At 41.5% G+C, this 21,310-nt stretch overlaps 1 protein-coding gene across 2 annotated transcripts in view; it reads right to left on the reverse strand.

Annotated features, from left to right (window-relative positions):
- Positions 1 to 21,310, reverse strand: part of haus1 (HAUS augmin-like complex, subunit 1) — a 50,094-nt gene that overhangs the window by 2,949 nt on the left and 25,835 nt on the right. For both annotated transcript variants that reach the window (XM_072575235.1, XM_072575245.1), the window contains exons 5-8: positions 7,178 to 7,301; positions 5,938 to 6,003; positions 5,388 to 5,459; positions 5,157 to 5,204 (exon numbers count right to left, since the gene is read on the reverse strand). In XM_072575235.1, the coding sequence (XP_072431336.1) occupies positions 5,157 to 5,204; positions 5,388 to 5,459; positions 5,938 to 6,003; positions 7,178 to 7,301 (310 nt within the window). The remainder of the gene's footprint in view (positions 1 to 5,156; positions 5,205 to 5,387; positions 5,460 to 5,937; positions 6,004 to 7,177; positions 7,302 to 21,310) is intronic.

The raw sequence follows: 21,310 nt of genomic DNA on the forward strand, positions 1-21,310 counted from the left end.
ATATGGCTTGTCTAGTTCACATTATGGTCAATGGTAACACTCAGGATTCAAAAGCAGGATATTCAGCAACTGTAAAGTCGAAAGGAAATGGCTACATTCCTTGCAAATAGTCATTAAGTGGCATTTATGAAGCAAGTATCACCACCACTCATCAGCCAATGTTTGAATGCTGTCCAGATCCTGCTGCATATACAGACTGCATCAGCATCCAAAGATACACAAACAAAGCTCAGCTGTTCCCCAATCTTCACCTTATAATGGAGGGAAGATCAATGAAGTAACTGAAAATCGTTGGATACCTTGAGGAACTCCTGTAGCAATATTATAGGACTAAAATAATTGGCCTCCAACAGCTACAACTTTGTGCAGGGTATGACTCCACCAGTGGAAAGCTTTCCCTCAATTCTCAATGACTTCAGTTTGGATCAGATTCATTGATGCCATTCTCTGTCAAATACAGTCACTCTCACCTCGAGTTCAGTTTTTTTTTGTCAATGTTTGAACTAAAGTTATAATACAGTCAGTACTGTAGTTGAGCGGCCCTGACAAAATCAAAACTGAGCACAAGTGAGCAGATTATTGCTGTGCAAATGCCGCTTGATAGCCTTGTTGATGGCACCTTCCATTACTTCACTGATGATTGAGTGTGGACTAATGGGGTGGGACTTGGCTAGGTTGGATTTGTTTTGTTTTTTATGGACTGGACATACCTGAGCAACTTCGCACATTGTCACACTGACATTTCAACAACAAAGGAACTGGATTGTACTCCTTGGCCAGATTCCCATCACCAACACTTATCCACAACAAATTCCAACTTAAAAGACATACTGTTCTAACTTTATTGCTCTTTCCACAATCCCACAGGAATAGAAGACTACTGAACTGAGAAGCTAGAGCAATCAAAAATGATAACACAAGCTGGGACCCTTTCTCCAAGAAAAGGGAAAACCAACAGATGAGCTAATAGTAGTCTTTTAAAATGATTGAATAGTTTGATAACCTAGTCATAGGATAATTGCTTTTAATTATAGGAGTGTTACGATTTTAAATATGATAGTCTTTATTAATTCCAATAAAGGATTAATCTTTACTCAGAAGATGGTTACAATGTACAACTTGACACCACTTGGAGCTGTTGAGGTGAACAGCATAGGTGATTTAAGGGTAAGTTATTTATGTACATCAGGGTGAAAGGAATAGATGGAAATCTTGTTAGGTTTAGAAAAAAATAGGGTGGGAGTCCACAACCATTAACATATTGAGTACTTGAGCTGAATGGTCCATTTCTGTGCTGCAATTTTCATGTAAATCAAAGATGATTTATTCTATTGATCATAGAATCCCTACAGTGTGGAAGCAGGCCATTTGGCCCATCTAGTCCATACCAATCCTCCAAAGAGCAACCCACTCAGACCCACTGCCCAACCCTGTTCTTATAACTCTGCATACCCCATGGCTAACCCACCTAGTCTGCACTCTATGGGCAATTTAGCATGGCCAATGCACCTACACTGCAAATTTTGGACCATGTGAGGAAATCAGAGCAGCTTGCAGAAACACAGACACAGAGAACATGTAAACTCCACACAGACAGTCAACCAAAGATGGAATCAAACCCAGTTCCCTGGTGCAGTGAAGCAGCAGTGCTAACCTCTGAGCCACCGTGCTGCCCCAAATTGTCTCATGCTTCACAGTTTATTTTCAATAACTTTGATGATCAAGACTTAGACCTATGGACAGTAACTGGCTGTATTGTTTTCACACTTTTCATGGACAGGACAGACTTCATTTTCTACATTGTCAAGTAGACCAGTTTTATTAGCCAATTTTGTAGCTATCGCAAACCAATAAATCCTTTCAAAGGCGCCATAAAGGGAACTGATTTTTTAATACAAATAAAAAAGGCCGTCACAGCTGGGCCATCATTTATTGCCCATCCCTATTTACCCAGAGGGCGGTTGTGACCACATTGCTGTGGCTCTGGAGTCACATGTGGGCTAAACTACCTTCCCTGAAGTACATTAGTGAGCCAAATGGGCTTTTTTTTTTGACAATTGACAATGGTCATCAATAGATCCTTATTTCAAATATTATTTAAATTTAATTCAAATTCCACCATCTGACATGCCAGAATTCAAATTCAGGCCCCCAAAACATTAGCTTAGTATCTGCATTAGTAGTCTAGTGATAATACCAATAGGTTTCCCCTTATGTGGGGTATTCTAGGATTCCATCATGTTTCTCAACACAACTTCCACCAATGTGTTCCAGCCCTCTTGAGATAAAGGCCAACATTCAAATAATCTTTATAATTATCTTCTGTGCCTACACAATAATATGCTTTTTAATAATTTTTGTACTTTGATGTCCAAACCTCTTTGCTCATGCATAATTCCTAGTTTCTTGCTACTCGTGTATTTTTCCAAGTCCATAGTGAATGACCTCACCCTTCTCTACATTGAACTTCAGATGGAATAATATAGAAAAATAAATGGATGTGTTTTTTTTTGAAAGGCCATTTCTGTATCATGCGATTGAAATTATTTGGTCAAATATGAAGAGGGGTCATGAGAGAAATGCTTTTGATTTTGTGAAAATCAACTTTCAAAAGCTTTTATTATTCATTAACGAGATGAGGGTGTTGCTCACTAGGCCAGCATTTATTTTCCATCCAACAATTAGAAGTCAATCAAGTCTTTTTTATGGTAATCAGTAATAAGGCATTTTTTTAAATTCAAGAGTTTTATTGAATTCTAACTTCACCATTGGCCATGCTGGGATTTGAACACCACATTTCAAGGATATTAGCCTGGGAATTTGCATTACTAGTGCAATGATATTAACAGTTAGCTATCACTGTTGTGGTTCTGTCCGCTGAGCTGGGAATTTGTGTTGCAGATGTTTCGTCCCCTGTCTAGATGACATCCTCAGTGCTTGGGAGCCACCTGTGAAGCACTTCTGTGATCTTTCCTCCAGCTGGAACTGACAACCGGAAATGGCAGATTCAAACCACTACAAATGCCGGAGGAAAGATCACAGAAGTGCTTCACAGGTGGCTCCCAAGCACTGAGGATGTCATCTAGACAGGGGACTAAACATCTGCAACACAAATTCCCAGCTCAGCGAACAGAACCAAAACAACGAGCACCCGAGCTACAAATCTTCTCACAAACTTTGAGTTAGCTATCACCTCCTACAAGTGTGAGATAATCAATTTATTAATAAAAATTGAGGTCTGTGGGATTAAAAGAGCAGTATTTGACAGGGGTACACAGAACCAAAATTGGTTCAGGAACAGAAAGCTGGGAATCATTCTGAAAAGGTGTCCGAAAGGATGGCAGAATTAGACACAGCAACTTTGAAAACAGAATGGGCAAATACTTGAAGGGGAATGAAGTTGAAAGATGGTAGGGAAATAGCAGGAATATGGAACAAGATATTGTATCATACTATTGGGCAGATGGTGGCAATATGAACCAATGGTCCAGTCCAGAGGCCCAGGCTAATGTTCTGGGTTCAAACTCCACCACGATTGCTGATGAAATTAAAATGTGATTCATAAATCTGGAAATAGTTTCATCGTCTCTATTACTATCATTGATAATTGTGTAAATTGATTTGGTTCACTCTTGTCTTTTAAGGAAGGAAATCAGTTGTTATGTATGATGCTAAACTCACAGACCTTAAAGGGCCAAGCAAACCCTTCTAATCAGGCAGGCAAAAGTGAGGACTGCAGATGCTGGAAATCAGTCTAGATTAGAGTGGTGCTCAAAAAACACAGCAGGTCAGACAGCATCCAAGGAGCAGGAAAATTGACATTTTGGGCAAAAGCCCTTCATCAGGAAAGGGCTTCCTGATGAAGGACTTTTGCCCGAAACATCAATTTTCTGGCTCCTTGGATGCTGCCTGACCTGCTGTGCTTTTTCAGCACCATTCCAATCTAAACCGTTGTAATCAGTAATGCCCACACCCCATGAAAGAACAAAAGAATTCTATCGGATTATAATCAAAATGTTCTATTTCGCTCATCTTGCTCTTTGATTATATAGATGCAGCCCCACACTAAGCCATGCTTCTTTTCTATTAGCTGCATTGAAATACCCTGCCACTGATTATAGACATTTTGTTTCTAAAAAGGAATCCCAAATACGAGCAAGTTTGCATGATTATCATGTTTCTGTATTTTTCCAAATATATTGATTGACTAGCCTGTACATAGACTGCAGTAGTTTCAGAAGACAGCTCACCACCACCTTCTCAAGGACAACTAGGCACAGGCCAGCCAGTGATGCCCACATCCCACAAGCAAATGACAAAAAAAAGTTACATTTTCATTGCAGTATATTAGTTTACTACAGTGACAGAGTTATTTTCATTTGGTTTGCTGACACCATCTTTTAAAAGTTAGAACACAGATGCTAAAAACACGATAGTATTTGCAGAGTGACACACACGCACATTTGAAAACAAATGGCCTAGCCAATCAACATTAACAGATCCTTCTATTATGAAGAATGTAAAATGTAATACAACACTTATGTATCAATATGTTAGGGATAGCAATTAGATTTTGATGTTTTGTGATTTCAATGAGGCCAGTTGTTGCCTTAACCAGTGCTCCAGTTGAAAAATCAGTTTACAGCTTTACAGGCACCAAACTACTAACCATGAAGCCCTTTTGGCGCAGTGGGATCAAATAAGACAATCCTCCAAGAGAAACACTTATGATTTGCATCATGAATACCAACTAGAAGAAGCAACATTTAAAAATAAGGGATGCTGTAAAACACAGGGATATGGCTGCAACATTAGAGATCAGAGACAGCAGAAATTGGTTCGTGACTATAATCTCCTGCATGCTGAGTTTATAGAATGTGAGGAGGCCAAAGTCCAAAGGAACATCCAGAAGGAAGGATGCTCATAATAGTACAATGAAAGATTTATGCAATGATAAATTTATAAAAAATTTCCATTTTCCAACTGTAAGCTTGTTCTGGATAATGTTTGTTTAAGGAAAACTAGAAAAAGAAACTAGAGACATGATAGAATGACACCCAGCACTGAGATTGTTTTGCATTTGGATTCTGGATTTTATAGGATGTGCAGTCTTTACATTGAAACAATAAGCAAAAATAGTTGCGATGAGCACTTACCAGCTCCAATTTTGTTTCTTCAATTTTTACTTTGGCACTGTAGAAATTCTGAAAAATATAAGTTCAACACCCCAAGCTAAAATATTATTCTCACACAGTAACTAAAAAAATGAAAATGTTATATTGATTAGTAGTGGAGAAACTGCACAAGAGATCATTTGGGATAGAATTTCAAATCTTTACTCCATGTAGCTCATAACCTTGCCTGTCAAACAGATACATAGCACTTACAGGTGTCAAGTCATGGTAGGATTTCAGCTTTGTATTCAAAGATTCTACTTCCTTTTTTGTATTTTCCAGTTTCTGGAACACAAACAGACAGAACAATCAGGTTCAATGATTTGCATTTCCCCATCGTTTGACAGAAATTTCTGTTGCTTCATCCCATGAGCCACTCTTAGATCAACAGTTAGGGAGCTAGATGATCCGCTAGGCTGATAACACTCCATTGTTATTCTACACATTCACTGCTCCAAATTGCCCGCAAGACACCTTGGTGCAAGAAAATCTGTTTCAGGTCTAAGAGGCAAACTCAAGATGAATAATTGGTCTGATTTATTGTTGAATTCATACATTTCCAGCCCTTTGCCATCTAAAGAAATTTAGAGAATGAACATGCTGATCTTCTGACAGGATAATCCATGTAGACAATCAAACACATAAACACAGTGAACAACACCAATCCACTGAAGGGCTCATTTGCCCTAATTCCAATTTTGTTTTTATGTACAATACATATTAAACAAAACAATCCTTCCAATATTTGCGGTTTCATACCTACCTCAGAAAGTTCTACAAGCGATTGATGATCTAGAGATGCATCAAATCCAACCTGCTTCAGATCATTCTTTTAAAAGAAAAATGGATATTCAAAGATTAAACTTAAAAGAAACATTTCAAAAGTTTCACAATTAAGACAGCTATACAAAAAGAACACAAGTTGTGCGGTGGGAGTGCAGGATATAGGGAAAGGGAGAGCAAGAGCAGTAGGGCTTGGCAGTATGGAAAATAAAGAACATGAAAGCATGAAAAGGGTTAAAGCATCAAGACCACTGGCAATCTGTGGTCTGTGGAAGGCAGGGTGGGATAAGAACAGTGGAATGCTCTTGCACCAATTAGCAGAGTAAGGTTCAGGCTGAAAGGACACTATGGCGAGATGAGATAACACAAGTAACAAAGCAAGTTTCTCTGTTAAGTGTTATTATGACAGGATTGGGACCATAAATATTTGGGACGTGACATTAAAATATCTAATTAATAGTTAGTAGAGTCAGCTTGAGACAGGAGACTTTTGTAATAGATGGAATAGCTAAATATCTATCATGACAGGTTAGTCTGGAATAGAAGATCACTGTAGCAGAGTTAGCAATAAATATCTAATCTTGACATTAGAATAACATTAAGTAGAATGTACAACTAAAGAGGTAATGGGAACTAACATCACTGGTTTATTGTGTAGCTAGAGTGAGGTACTTTGATTAATATAGTTGGACATAAGCTAACAGAAACATGATAAAAAAAATATAAAAATCCACGAACCCTGAAGTTCAGGGACATTTTAGAATCTGCTTTCTCAGTGTCACGGTTTTTGTTTGCAAAACAAAGACCTATTTCTTGAAGAACTCTCTTCATCTCCTGGTGACTCTCTATATTTTCTCCACGATAGCAGCAACAATAAAAAGAAAAGATAGAAGTACAGAGGATGTTTCCACTGGCAGGTGAAACTAGGACAAGTGGGCACAGCCTCAAGATTAGGAGGAACATCTTTCATTTTTCTTCCTGAAGAAGTCTGCCGTCAGTTGACACGACTTCAGGAAATGTTTTTAAAAGCTAAGATAAATTATTTTTTGAACAATAAAGGAATTAAGGGATACGGTGAGATAAGGTGGGGTAAGTGGATCGAAGTCCACGAAAAGATCAGCCATGATCTTATTGAATGGCGGAGCAGGCTCGAAGGGCCAGATGGCCTCCTCCTGCTCCTTGTTCTTATGGTCTTATGAAATCATAGCTTTAACACTGACCTCTAAACTTTGGCTCAGTTGGCTCCATTCTTTCATTTTTTTTCTGAAGAAGTCTGCATTCTGCTTTTTACACTCTACTTTTGCCTTTGCTTCAATGAGACAGGCATCTGTCTGCAGTAAATCCCTTAAAATAAGACAAAATATTACAATTACTGACATTACACTTCTCTTGGGCCAAGTGTGTCAGTTCTTGTGAATAGTATATTTTGATGTTACATTTAAGAATCATCTGGATGAGCACTTAAAATGGCAGGGCATAGTAAACTATAGACGAAGTCCAGGTAAATGGGATTAATGCGGCTTGATGTTTGTTGGTCAGTTTAAACAATAGTGGGCTAAATGGTCCTCTTTCTATGCTATATGACTTGAGGACTATTTTACATCAGGGTCAACATGAAGCCTCGAGATCAAACGTGTGTGAAACTTCAATCCAAAAAATGAGCCTTGTCTCCAAACTATTGCGAGACTCGTACAGACTGGTGACTTTTAAAAAGAAAATTGAATTCTCAGCAACTGACTTAAAGAATCGCATGACAAAGTTTCATGTTTTCAGACCTTTATTGAAAAAGGTATCTAAAAACATTAAGTGAATACAAATACAGATGCGGGAAATTTGAAATATAATGTAAATGCCAGAAATACTCAAATTGCTGGAAAATCTGAACAGGATTGGCAGCATCTATGCAGCGAAAGCAGAGTTATTGTTTCGGGTTGAACTGATGCTCTAAGGGTCACTGGATCTAAAATGTCAATTCTGTTTTCTCTGCATAGATGCTGCCAGACCTGCTGAATTTTTCCAGCAATTTCTGATTTTGTTTCTTATTTCCAGCATCTGTAGTCATTTGGATTTTTTTCTGATGGAAATACTCAGCAGGTCACAGCGTCTGTAGAGAGAAACATAGTCAGCATTTCAGGTTGGTACTGTGTCTAGAACTCATCCTCACACAAACACTTCCATTACAGAGTCAGAGTTGTACAGCATGGAAACAAACCCTTTGGCGAACTCATCTGTGCTGACCAGATATTCTAAATTAATCTAGTCCCATTTTCCAGCATTTGGCCCATAACCCTCTAAACTCTTCCTATTCATGTACAATCCAGAAGCATTTAAATGTTGCAATTGTACCAACTTCAACACTTCTTCTGGAAGCTTATTCCATACATGTACCATCCTCTGCATGAAAAAGGTCCCCCTTTTATCTTACACCTGTGCCCTTTAGTTGATGTTTGTTGGTCAGTTTAAACAATAGTGGGCTAAATGGTCCTCTTTCTATGCTATATGACTTGAGGACTATTTTACATCAGGGTCAACATGAAGCCTCGAGATCAAACGTGTGTGAAACTGATGCTCTAAGGGTCACTGGATCTAAAATGTCAATTCTGTTTTCTCTGCATAGATGCTGCCAGACCTGCTGAATTTTTCCAGCATGGGAAAAAGACTCTGGCTATTCACCCTATCCATGCCCCTCATGTTTTTATAAACCTCTATAAAGGCCACTCCTCAACTTTTGATGCGCTAGGGAAAATAACCCCAGCCTATTCAGCCTCTCCCTATCACTCAAACCCTCCAAACTCAAACACCCTTGTAAATCTTTTCTGCACCCTTTCAAGTTTATCAACAGCTTTCCCACAGCAGGGAGATCAGAATTGAACACAATATTCCAGAAGCAGCCTAACTATTGTTCTGTACAGCTGTAACATGACCTCCCAACCCCAAAACTCAATGCACTGAACAATAAAGGCAAGTGTACCAAATGCCTTCTTCAGTACCCTGTCTACCTGTGACTCCATCTCCATGGAACTATGAACCTGCAGCCCAATATCTCTTTGTCCAGCAACACTCCCCAAGACCCTAAGTGTATAAGTCCTGCCATGATTTGTCTTACCAAAATGCATCACCTCACATTTGTCTAAATTAAATTCCACCTGCCACTCCTCGGCCCATTGACTCAATTGATCAAGTGTAATCTTAGATAACCTTCTTCCCTGTCCACTACACTACCAATTTTGGTGTCATCTGCAATCTTACTAATCACTCCTCCTATATTCACATCAAAATCATTATATAAATGACAAAAAGTGGCAGACCCAGCATCGATGCCTGCGACGCACTGCTGATTACAAGCCTCAAGTCCAAAACACAACCCTCCACCCTCTGTCGCCTACCTTCAAACCAATTCTGTATCCAAATGGCTAGCTCTCCCTGGATTCCACGTGATCTATACTTGATTACCAGTCTGCCATGCGGAATCTTGTCAAAGACCTTGCTGAAATTCATATAGACAAAGTCCACTGCTCTGTCTTCATCATTCCTCTTTGTCACTATTTCAAAACACTTAATCAAGTTGGTGAGACAATTTCCAATGTACAAAGCCACCTCTATAAAATGGACACTTTTCAAGATATCACTATTTATTTCTCCAAGTTCTCTAGCTTCCATATTCTCCTCACAGTAAATCACCAAAAAATAAATTCTTTAGTATCTCACCCATCTGCTGTGGTTCCACACACAAACAGCCTCGCTATCTTTAAAGGGGCCTTATTCTCTCCATAGTTATTCTTTTGTCCTTAATGTATATGCAGAATCTTGTTGAATTCTCCTTAAGCCTATTTACCAAAGCTGTTTCATGTCCCCTTTTTGTCCTTCAAGTATTTTCCTAAAGCCCTTATACTCCTCTGGTGATTCACTCGATCCCAGCTGATATACTTCAATGCCAGAAGTATAAGAAATAAGGCAGGTGAGCTTGCAGCATGGGTTGGTACCTGGGACTTCAATGTTGTGGCCATTACAGAGACGTGGGTAGAACAGGGACAGGAATGGCTGTTGCAGGTTCCAGGGTTTAAATGTTTTAGTAGGGTCAGAGATGGGAGTAAAAGAGGGGGAGGTGTGGCATTGCTTGTCAAGGATAGTATTACAGCAGTAGAAAGGGTGATGGAGGAAGACTTGCCATCTGAGGTAGTGTGGGCGGAGGTTAGAAATAGGAAAGGTGAGGTCACCCTGTTAGGAGTTTTCTACAGGCCTCCTAATAGTCCGAGAGAAGTAGAGGAAAGTATTGCGAGGATGATTCAGGAGAAGAGTGAAAGTAGCAGGGTGGTTGTTATGGGGGACTTTAACTTCCCAGATAGTGACTGGGAAAGCTATAGCTCAAGTTCGTTAGATGGGTCGGTGTTTGTCCAATGTGTGCAGGAGGATTTCCTGACACAATATGTAGACAGGCCAACAAGAGGTGAGGCTATACTGGATTTGGTTCTAGGTAATGAACCAGGCCAGGTGTTAGACTTGGAGGTAGGTGAGCACTTCGGGGGCAGTGACCACAAGTCGGTGACTTTCACTCTAGTGATGGAGAGGGATAAGTGTGCACTGCAGGGCAACAGTTATAGCTGGGGGCAGAGAAATTATGATGCGGTGAGGCATGACTTAGGATGCGTGGATTGGAAAAATAGGCGTCAAGGGAAGAACACAAATGATATGTGGAGATTGTTCAAGGAACAGCTAATGGGTGTCCTTGATAAGTATGTACCAGTCAGGCAGGGAGTAAAGGGTCTTGTGAGGGAGCCGTCGTTTAATAAGGAATTGGAATCCCTCGTGAAACTGAAGAGGGCGGCCTATGTAAAGATGAGGCGTGAAGGTTCAGTTGGGGCGATTGAGAGTTATAAGGTAGCCAGGAAGGATCTAAAGAGAGAGCTAAGAGCAGCAAGAAGGGGACATGAAAAGTCGTTAGTTGGTAGGATTAGGGAAAACCCAAAGGCTTTCTATAGGTATGTCAGGAATAAAAGGATGACAAGGGTAGGTATCGGTCCAGTCAAGGATAGTAGTGGAAAGTTGTGTGTGGAGGCGGAGGAGATTGGTGAGACACTAAATCAATACTTTTCGTCAGTATTCACGCAGGAACAGGTCACTGTTGCTGATGTGAATATTGAGTCACAAGTCATTAGAATGGATGGCCTTGAGGTACGTAGGGAAGAGGTCTGGGGAATACTGGAAAGGATGAAAATAGATAGGTCCCCTGGGCCTGATGGCATTTATACTAGGATCCTCTGGGAAGTTAGGGAAGAGATAGCGGAGCCATTGGCCTTGATTTTTATGTCGTCGTTGTCTACGGGAATATTGCCAGAAGACTGGAGGATAGCGAATGTGGTCCCCTTGTTCAAGAAGGGGAGTAGGGATAGCCCGAGTAACTATAGGCCAGTGAGTCTCACTTCTGTTGTGGGCAAAGTCTGAGAGAGAATTGTAAGGGATAGGATTTATGAACATCTGGATAGGAATAATGTGATCAAGGATAGTCAGCATGGTTTTGTGAAGGGCAGGTCGTGCCTCACAAACCTTACTGAATTCTTTGAGAAGGTGACCAAGGAAGTGGACAAGGGTAAAGCAGTAGATGTGGTGTATATGGATTTTAGCAAGGTGTTCGATAAGGTACCCCATGGCAGGTTAATGTAAAAACTACGGAGGTATGGCATTGAGAGTGCATTAGAGGTCTAGATTAGGAATTGGCTGGCTGGAAGGAGACAGAGGGTAGTAGTTGATGGTATAGGTTCATCTTGGAGCGCAGTTACTAGCGGTGTTCCACAAGGATCTGTTTTGGGACCATTGCTGTTTGTCATTTTTATAAATGACCTGGAGGAGGGGCTTGAAAGCTGGGTGAGCAAGTTTGCGGATGACACGAAAGTCGGTGGAGTTGTGGACAGCGAAGAAGGATGTGGCAGGTTACAGCGCAATATAGATAAGTTGCAGAGCTGGGCAGTAAGGTGGCAAATGGAATTCATGTAGCTAAGTGTGAAGTCATTCACTTTGTTAAGAGTAACAAGAAGATGGATTACTGGGCTAATGGTAGACTACTTGGTAGTGTGGATGAGCAGAGGGATCTTGATGTCCATGTACACAGATCTTTGAAAGTTGCCACCCAGATAAATAGTGCTGTGAAGAAGGCATATGGTGTACTGGGCTTTATTGGTAGAGGAATTGAGTTCCGGAGTCCTGAGGTCATGTTGCAGTTGTATAAGACTCTGGTGCGGCCTCATCTGGAGTAATGTGTGCAGTTTTGGTCGCCATATTATAGGAAGGATGTGGAGGCATTGGAACGAGTGCAGAGGAGGTTTACCAGGATGTTGCCTGGCATGGTAGGAAGATCGTATGAGGAAAGGCTGAGGCACTTGGGGCTTTTCTCATTGGAAAAAAGAAGGTTTAGGGGAGATTTGATAGAGGTGTACAAGATGATTAGGGGTTTAGATAGGGTTGACAGTGAGAACCTTCTTCTGCGTATGGAGTCAGCTGTTACAAGGGGACACAGCTTTCAATTAAGGGGTGGTAGGTGTAGGACAGATGTTAGGGGTAGATTTTTTACTCAGCGGGTTGTGAGTTCATGGAATGCCCTGCCAGTAGCAGTGGTTGACTCCCCCTCTTTATGGTCATTTAAGCGGGCATTGGAGAAGCATGTGGAGGTTATTGGGCTAGTGTAGGTTAGGTAGGCTTTGGTCGGCGCAACATCGAGGGCCGAAGGGCCTGTACTGCGCTGTATTTTTCTATGTTCTATATATACCTGACATATGCCTCCTCCTTTTTCTTGACCAGAGCCTCAATTTCTCCAGTCATCCAGCATTCCCTACTCCTCCTATGAGCTTTGCCTTTCACACTAACATGAACATACTGCCTCTGGGCTCTTGTTACTTCATTTTTGAAGGCTTCCCACTTTCCAACTACCCTTTACCTGCTAATAGCCTCTCCCAATCAACTTTTGAAATTTCTTTCCAAAAACCATCAAAATTGACCTTACTTCAATTTAGAATTTTAACTTTTAGATCAAGTCTATCCTTTGAACACAGAACATAAACTAGTACTGCACAGGAATGGTCCCTTCGGCCCACGATGTTGTGCCAAACACGACCAAATTAAACAAATCCCTTCTGTCTGCCCTTGGTCCATATCCCCCCCATTTTTTGCATATTCATGTACTCATCTAAAAGTCCCTTAAATGCCCCCATTGTATCTGCCTCCTCCACCACCCCTGGCAGCACATTCCAGACACCTACTACTAAAAATAATTTGGCACACACATCTCTTTTGAACTTTCCCCCTATCACCATAAATACATGCTCTCTAGTTTTAGGCATGACAACTCTGGGAAAATGATTCTGTCAATTCTATCTACGCCTCTCAATTTTATAGACTTCTATCAAGTCTTCCCTCAGCCTCTGCTGCTCCAGAGAAAACAACCTGAGTTATTCTAGCCTGTCCTTATAATTCATGCCCTCTAGTCCAGGCAGCATCCTGGTAAACCTCTTCAGCATCCTCTCCAAGCTTCCACATTCTTCCTATAATGTAGTAACCAGTATTGAATGCAATACTCCAAGTGTGACCTAACCAAAGTTTTACAAAACTGCAACATGACATCCTGACTCTTGTACTCAATTCCCCAACAATAAAGGCAAGCATGCCATATTCCTTCTTTAGGTGCCACACAAGAGACTGCTGCATAAGATAAAGATGCATGGCATTGTGGGAGAAGTATTAGCATGGATAGAGGATTGGTTGATTAACAGGAAGCAAAGAGTGGGGATAAATGAGTGCTATTCTGGTTGGCAATCAGTAACCATTATTGTGCCTCAGGATTCAGAGTTGGGACTACAAATATTCACAATTTACATAGATGATTTAGAGTTGGGGACCATGTGTAGCGTGTTGAAGTTTGCACATGACACTAAGGTAAATGGCAGAGCAAAGTGTGCAGAGGACTGTGAAGGAACATAAATACTTTCAGTGAGTGGGCAAAGGTGTGGCAAATGGAATACAATGTTAATAAATGTGAAGCCATCCATTTTGGGAGGAATAACAGTAAAAAGGACTATTACTTGAAAGGTAAAAAAGTTGCAGTATGCTGCTATGCAGAGGGACCAGGGAGTCCTTGTACATGAATCACAGAAGGTTGGTCTGCAAGTACAACAAGTAATTAGGAAGGCAAATGGAATTTTGTCCTTCATTGCTAAAAAGGATAGAGTTTAAAATCAGGTAGCTTATGTTGCAGCTGTATAAGGCGCTGGTGAGGCCACACTTGGAGAACTGCATGCAGTTGTGGTCTCCTTACTTGGAGAAAGGATGTACTAGCACTAAATAATATACAGAGGAGGTTCACTAGGTTGATTCCTGAATTTAGGGGTTTGTCTTATGAGGAGAGGCTGAGTAGACTGGGATTATATTCATTGAAATTTAGAAGATTGAGGGGGGGGGGGGGGGGGGGAATCTTATAGAAACATATAAAGTTATGAAGGGAATAGAGGATATAGAATTAGAGAAGATGTTTCCACTGACAGGTGAAACTAGAACAAGAGGGGATGGGCTCAAAAATTAGGGGGTGCACGTTTAGAACTGAATTGAGAAGGAACTTCTTCACCCAGAGGGTTGTGAATCTATGGAATTCCCTACCCAGTGAAGGAGTTAACATTACTTCAATAAATGTTTTTAAAGCCAAGAGCTCCTGCTCCTATTGTGGGCGGCACGGTGGTACAGTGGTTAGCACTGCTGCCTCACAGCACCAGAGACCTGGGTTCAATTCCCGCCTCAGGCGACTGACTGTGTGGAGTTTGCACATTCTCCCCGTGTCTGCGTGGGTTTCCTCCGGGTGCTCCGGTTTCCTCCCACAGTCCAAAGATGTGCAGGTCAGGTGAATTGGCCATGCTAGTGTTAGGTAAGGGGTAGATGTAGGGGTATGGGTGGGTTGCGCTTCAGCGGGGCGGTGTGGACTTGTTGGGCCGAAGGGCCTGTTTCCACACTGTAAGTAATCTAATCTAATCTAATAATTCCTTTATTGTTCATAAAAAAATCTAAGGGTTATGGTGAGAGGGCAGATAAGTGGAGCAGAGTCCACAAAAAGATCAGCCATGATCTTATTGAATGTCGGAGGCAGCTTGAAAGACTGGATGGCCTGCTCCTGCTCCTATTTCTTATCACCCTATCCATTTATGTTGAGAGTGTGGTGCTGGAAAAGCACAGCAGGTCAGAAAACATCAGAGGAGCAGGATTCTCCTCCTCCTGCTGCTCTTCAGATACGACCTGACCTGCTGTGCTTTTCCATCACAACACTATCGACTCTGAGCTACAGTTCTCACTTTTTCCTATCTATCTGGTTGGCCACTTTCAGGGAGCCATGGACTTGAAACGCAAGATCCCTCTGTACATCAATGCTGTTCAGGTTTCTCATCTCCCAAAGTGCAGCACCTCAATCTTGTCCTATTTAAAACTCCATCTGCCATTTCTCTACCCATATCTGCAACCGATCTATATCTCCCTGTATCCTTTGACAATCTTCTACACCAATCTTTGTATCATCTGCAAACTTACTAACCCACCCATCTACGTTTTCAAGTAAGTCATTTATACATATCATAAACAGCAGAGGTCCCAGTACAGATCCCTGCAGAACACCACTAGTCACTGATCTTCGACCCGAGAAACTTTCTACCACTACCGCTATGGGCAAGCCAATTCTGAATCCATGTGGCCAAATCACCATGGATCCCATGCATCTTAATCTTCTGGATGAGCCTACCACAAGGGATCTCATCAAAAGCCTTACTAAAATCCATGTAGACAACATCCACAGATTAATCCTCATCAATCACCTTTGTCACCTCCTTGAAAAATTTAATCTAGTTAGTCAGACATGATCATGCCCTGCACAAAGACTGTCCCTAATTGGGCCATGCTTTTTTAATGCACACAAGTCCTATCCCTAAGAATTCGCTCCAACAGCTTCCCAACTACTGATGAGAGACTCACTGATCTTTCGTTGCCTGGACTATTCCCATTTCCTTCCATGAACAGAGGAACAGTATTAGTTACTCACCAGTCATTCGCAACCCACTCCAGTGGCTAATGAGGATACAAAAATCTTGATCAAGGCCCCAGCAATCGCCCCTCTTGCCTTTCTCAATAACCTGGGGTAGATACATTGTGTACTAGGGACTTATCCACTTTAATGCTCTTCAAGAGACCCAACACCACTTGTTACTTGATCTCAAAATGCCCTACCATGCTCCACACTAATCTCGCTATCCTCCATATCCTTCTTTTGGGTGAATACTGACACACAGTACTTATTTAGGATGTCACCCATATCCTCTACATTCAAGTACAAGTTCCCTCCTTTATCGAGTGTTCTACCTTCTCCCTAGTTATCCACTTATTGTTAATGTATGCGTAGCATGCTTTGGGATTCTCTTTAAACCTGCTTGCCAAGGTCATTTAGAGTCATAGAGATGTACAGCATGGAAACAGACCCTTCGGTTCAACCTGTCCATGCCGACCAGATATCCCAACCCAATCTAGTCCCACCTGCCAGCACCCGGCCCATACCCCTCCAAATCCTTCCTATTCATTTACACATGCAAATGCCTCTTAAATGTTGCAATTGTACCAGCCTCCACCACATCCTCTGGCAACTCATTCCATACATGTACCACCCTCTGCGTGAAAAAGTTGCCCCGTAGGTCTCTTTTATATCTTTCCCCTCTCACCCTAAACCCATGCCCTCTAGTTCTGGACTCCCTGACCCCAGGGAAAAATCTTTGCCTATTTATCCTATCCATGCCCCTCATAATTTTGTAAACCTCTATAACGTCACCCCTCAGCCTCCGATGCTCTAGGAAAAACAGCCCCATCCTGTTCAGCCTCTCCCTGTAGCTCAAATCCTCCAAACCTGGCAACATCCTTGTAAATCTTTTCTGAACTCTTTCAGGTTTCACAAGATCTTGCCAATAGGAAGGAGACCAGAACTGCACGCAATATTCCAAAAGTGGCCAAACCAATGTCCTGTTCAGCCGCAACATGACCTCACAACTCCTGTACTCAATACTCTGACCAATAAAATAAAGCAAATCAAACGCCTTCTTCACTATCCTATCTACCAGCGATTCCACTTTCAAGGAGCTATGAACCTACACTCCAAGGTCTCTTTGTTCAGCAACACTCCCGGGGACCTTACCATTAAGTCCTGCTAAGATTTGCTTTCCCAAAATGCAGCACCTCGCATTTATCTGAATTAAATTCCATCTGCCACTTCTCAGCCCATTGGCCCATTTGGTCAAGATCCTGTTGTAATCTGAGGTAACCCTCTTCGCTGTCCACTACACCTCCAATTTTGGTGTCATCTGCAAATTTACGAACTGTGCCTCTTATGCTCGCATCCAAATCATTTATGTAAATGACAAAAAGTAGAGGACCCAGCACCGATCCTTGTGGCACTCCACTGGTCACAGGCCTCCAGTCTGAAAAACAACCCTCCACCACCACCCTCTTCTTCCTTTGAGCCAGTTCTGTATCCAAATGGATAGTTCTCCCTGTATTCCATGAGATCTAACCTTGCTAATCAGTCTCCCATGGGGAACCTTGTCGAACGCCTTACTGAAGTCCATATAGATTACATCTACTGCGCTGTCCTCATCAATCTTCTTTGTTACTTCTTCAAAAAACTCAATCAAGTTTGTGAGATACGATTTCCCACACACAAAGCCATGTTGACTATCCCGAATCAGTCCTTGCCTTTCCAAATACATGTACATCCTGTCCCTCAGGATTCCCTCCAACAACTTGCCCACCACTGAGGTCAGGCTCACCAGTCTATAGTTCCCTGGCTTGTCTTTACCACCCTTCTTAAACAGTGGCATCACGTTTGCCAACCTCCAGTCTTCCGGCACCTCACCTGTGACTATTGATGATACAAATATCTCAGCAAGAGGCCCAACAATCACTTCTCTAGCTTCACAGCTCCTTCTTGCTCTCTTAATTCTCTCCTTAATTTATTTTCTGCTTTCTTTATATTTCACATGGGCTCTGTCCAATTTTAGCTTCCTAAACCTTACATACACTTCTTTTTTCTTTTGACTAACTTCATAACCTCTCTCGTTATCCTAGGGTTCCTCAACTTGTCATCCTTGTTCTTCTTACTAGAAGATGCTGGTCCTGAACTCTCATCAGCAGGTCCTTAAACAATTCCCACATATCAAATGTGGACTTGCCTAATAGCAGCAACCCCCAATTCCCTAGCTCATGCCTAATACAGTACAACCTCGATTATACAAATATCAATTATCCAAATTAAGGATTATCCGAACAAGATCAAGGTCCTGTGAAAACAACATTAGGCAACTCAGCATTCAGTTATCAGTTAAACGGCATAACGAGACGTATTGCTAGATAGCCATGCCATGTTCGGACAACTGGCACTCATAAATTACCATTTATATACGATCAGATCAGTTATTGAAACGATCAGTTCTCCAAACAAAATACTTCCGCCCATCTCGTTTGGACAATTGAAGTTGTACTGTTCTGACGTAACTTGCCCTCCTCCAATTTTGTACCTTAACATATGGTCCTGACTCATCCTTATTCATGGCTATCTTAAAGCCTAAGGAGTTGTCATCACTGTTACCAAAACAGTCTCTCACTGAAAGGTCAGTCATCTGGCCAGGCTTATTAGCCAAAACAAAGTCCAGTATGGCCCCTCCTCTAGTTAGACTATCCACATATTGTTTCAAGAAACCCTCTTAGATGCATTTAAATTCTGCCCCATGTAAGCCTCTTACTCTAAGGGAGACCCCTCCAGTATTGTGAAAGTTAAAGTCATCCACTATGACAATCCTGAAGTTCTTGCATCTTTTCATAATATGCCTACATATTTGTTCCTCAATGTCTAGGTAGCTATTGGGGGACCTAATAATATAATCCTAACTGAGTGATTGCATCCATCTTATTTTTGAGATCTACCCATATTGCCTAAGTGGATGAGCCCTCCAGTATGTCCTCTGAGTGTAGATGGAACATTCTCAGTGATTAGTAATGCAATTCTTCCACCTAGTTTTACCTTCCTCTCTGTCTCATCTAAAACAACAAAACCCTGGAATATTGAGCAGCCAGTCCTATTCCCCCTCTCAACAAGTTTCTGTAAGAGCCACAACATCATAGCATCATATATTAATTCAGGCTCTAAGCAGGTCTGCCTGACCAATAAAACTCCTTGCGTTGAAATAAACACACTTCAGCCCATTAGATTACATTACAGTGTGGAAACATTAGTACCATCGTGTTCATTTACCTGCGTTTGCCTGCCCTTTCTTTCTGATTTACTGGTCCTAATATGCTGCACTTGCTGACCTGCTGCTCTGGCTCCTCGCCTCCTAGCCCCCTGGCACTCTAGTTTAAACCCTCACAAGTAGCACTAGCAAACCTCCATGGTTCCCCTCCAGTTTAGGTGCAACCCATCCCTCTTGCATAGGTCACCCCTGCCGCAGCAGAGGTTCCAATGATTCAAGCTGCTGAAACAATGCCCCCTGCACCAGCTCCTTAGCTACGTATTCATCTCTCATCTTTCTAATCCTTGCCTCACTAGCACATGGCACTGGTAGTAACTCAGAGATTACTACCCTTGAGGTCTTGCTTTTCAAACTCTTTCCTATCTCTGTACTCACTCCTCAGAACCTTTTTACAATAACATTTTCTTAACTAATTTAAAACACAGAATTATTATCACTAGTCCCAAAGTGCACCTCCACTGACACCTCAGTCACTTGCCTTGTCTTCTTTCCCAAGAGAAGGTCAGGTTTTGCTCCCTCTCTAGTAGGTACATCCAGAAATGGAATTAAAAAAGTTTTCTCGTACACAATTAACAAAGTCCCCTACATCCAGGCCCTTAACACTATGGATATAGCAGTCTCAGACTAGGTTTTGGAAGTTAAAATCACTTATTATTAGCCTATCATTCTTACAAATATCTCCTTACAAATTTGCTTCTCAATTTCCTACTGTCTATTACAGGAGCCTATTGTACAATCCCAATAAGGTGATTATCCCTTTCTTCTTTCTCAATTCCACCCAAGTAATTTCACTAGATGCACTCTTAACAGTTATCGCTAACCAAAAGCACCACTCTCCTCCCACCAGCAGCCCCCCCCCCAACCCTTGCCCCAATTTCTATCTTCCCTGGAAAATTAATCTGCCATACTAAACGTCTACTTCATTAAGCTATCCACCTGCGACTCCACTTTCAAGGAATTATGAAACTGCATGCCCAAGGTCTCTTTATTCAGCAGCACTCCCTAGGACCTTACCATTAAGTGTACAAGTCCTGCTAAAATTTGCTTTTCCAAAATGCAGCACCTTGCATTTGTCTAAATTAAACTCCATCTGCCACCCCTCAGCACATTGGCCCATTTCCTGGAATGAGTTTCCTATAGTAGCCCAACAAGTCCATCATTGGACTTGATCCTTGGAAATGAGGTGGGCCTAGTGAATCAAGTATCTGGGGGGATATTTCAGGGACAGTGATCATTGCACCATAAGGTTCAGGTTGCGCTGGAAAATGACACGCAACAATCCAGAGCAAGAATAATCAGTTGGCAAGCACTGACCTTCATGGGCTTGAACAGAATTGATTGGAGGATTGATTGGAGCAAGAGGGTGGCAGGAAGATTAGAAACTGAACAATGGGCCACCTTCAAGGAGCAAATAGTTTGGGTACAGTTCAGATATATTCCCTTTAATGTAAAAAGGTAAGGCAAACAAATTCAAATTTCACTACATCACCAAGGAGGTAGAAATTAACAATAGAAAGAAAAGGTGTGTTTATAACAAGTATAAGGCAGAACATACTATTGAAAATTAATATGAATACTTCAGGTTTAATGGAAAGGTGAGAAAGCAAATAAGAAAAGCAAAGACAAACTATCAGAAAAGACTAACAAATAATATATAGGGAAATCCCAAAGTCGTCTATTGGCATATAAACAGTAAGAGAATCGTTAAAAGGAAGAGCAGAGCCAATGAGAGAGCAAAAAAAGGATTTGCAAACAGTGACAGGGGACATGGTGGAGATATTAAATGAATACTTTGCATCTGTCTTTACAAAAGAGGAGGATTCTACCCAGGCCATGTTGACAGAGGAAGTCAGTCAGTCATGAGAAGGTATCAAAATTAATAAGGAAGCCAACGGGGAGAGATTTTTGGCACTTAGATTTAACAAGGCACGGAGATTGAATGAGAAGCACCTGAGGATTTTGACAAAAGTGACAGCACAAATCATGAAAAGCACAGGCCATAATATTTCAGTCTTCCTTGGACTCCAGGGAGGTAGCGGAACATTG

Source organism: Chiloscyllium punctatum, chromosome 1 (genome assembly GCF_047496795.1).
Source record: "Chiloscyllium punctatum isolate Juve2018m chromosome 1, sChiPun1.3, whole genome shotgun sequence".
NCBI classification, from domain to species: domain Eukaryota; kingdom Metazoa; phylum Chordata; class Chondrichthyes; order Orectolobiformes; family Hemiscylliidae; genus Chiloscyllium; species Chiloscyllium punctatum.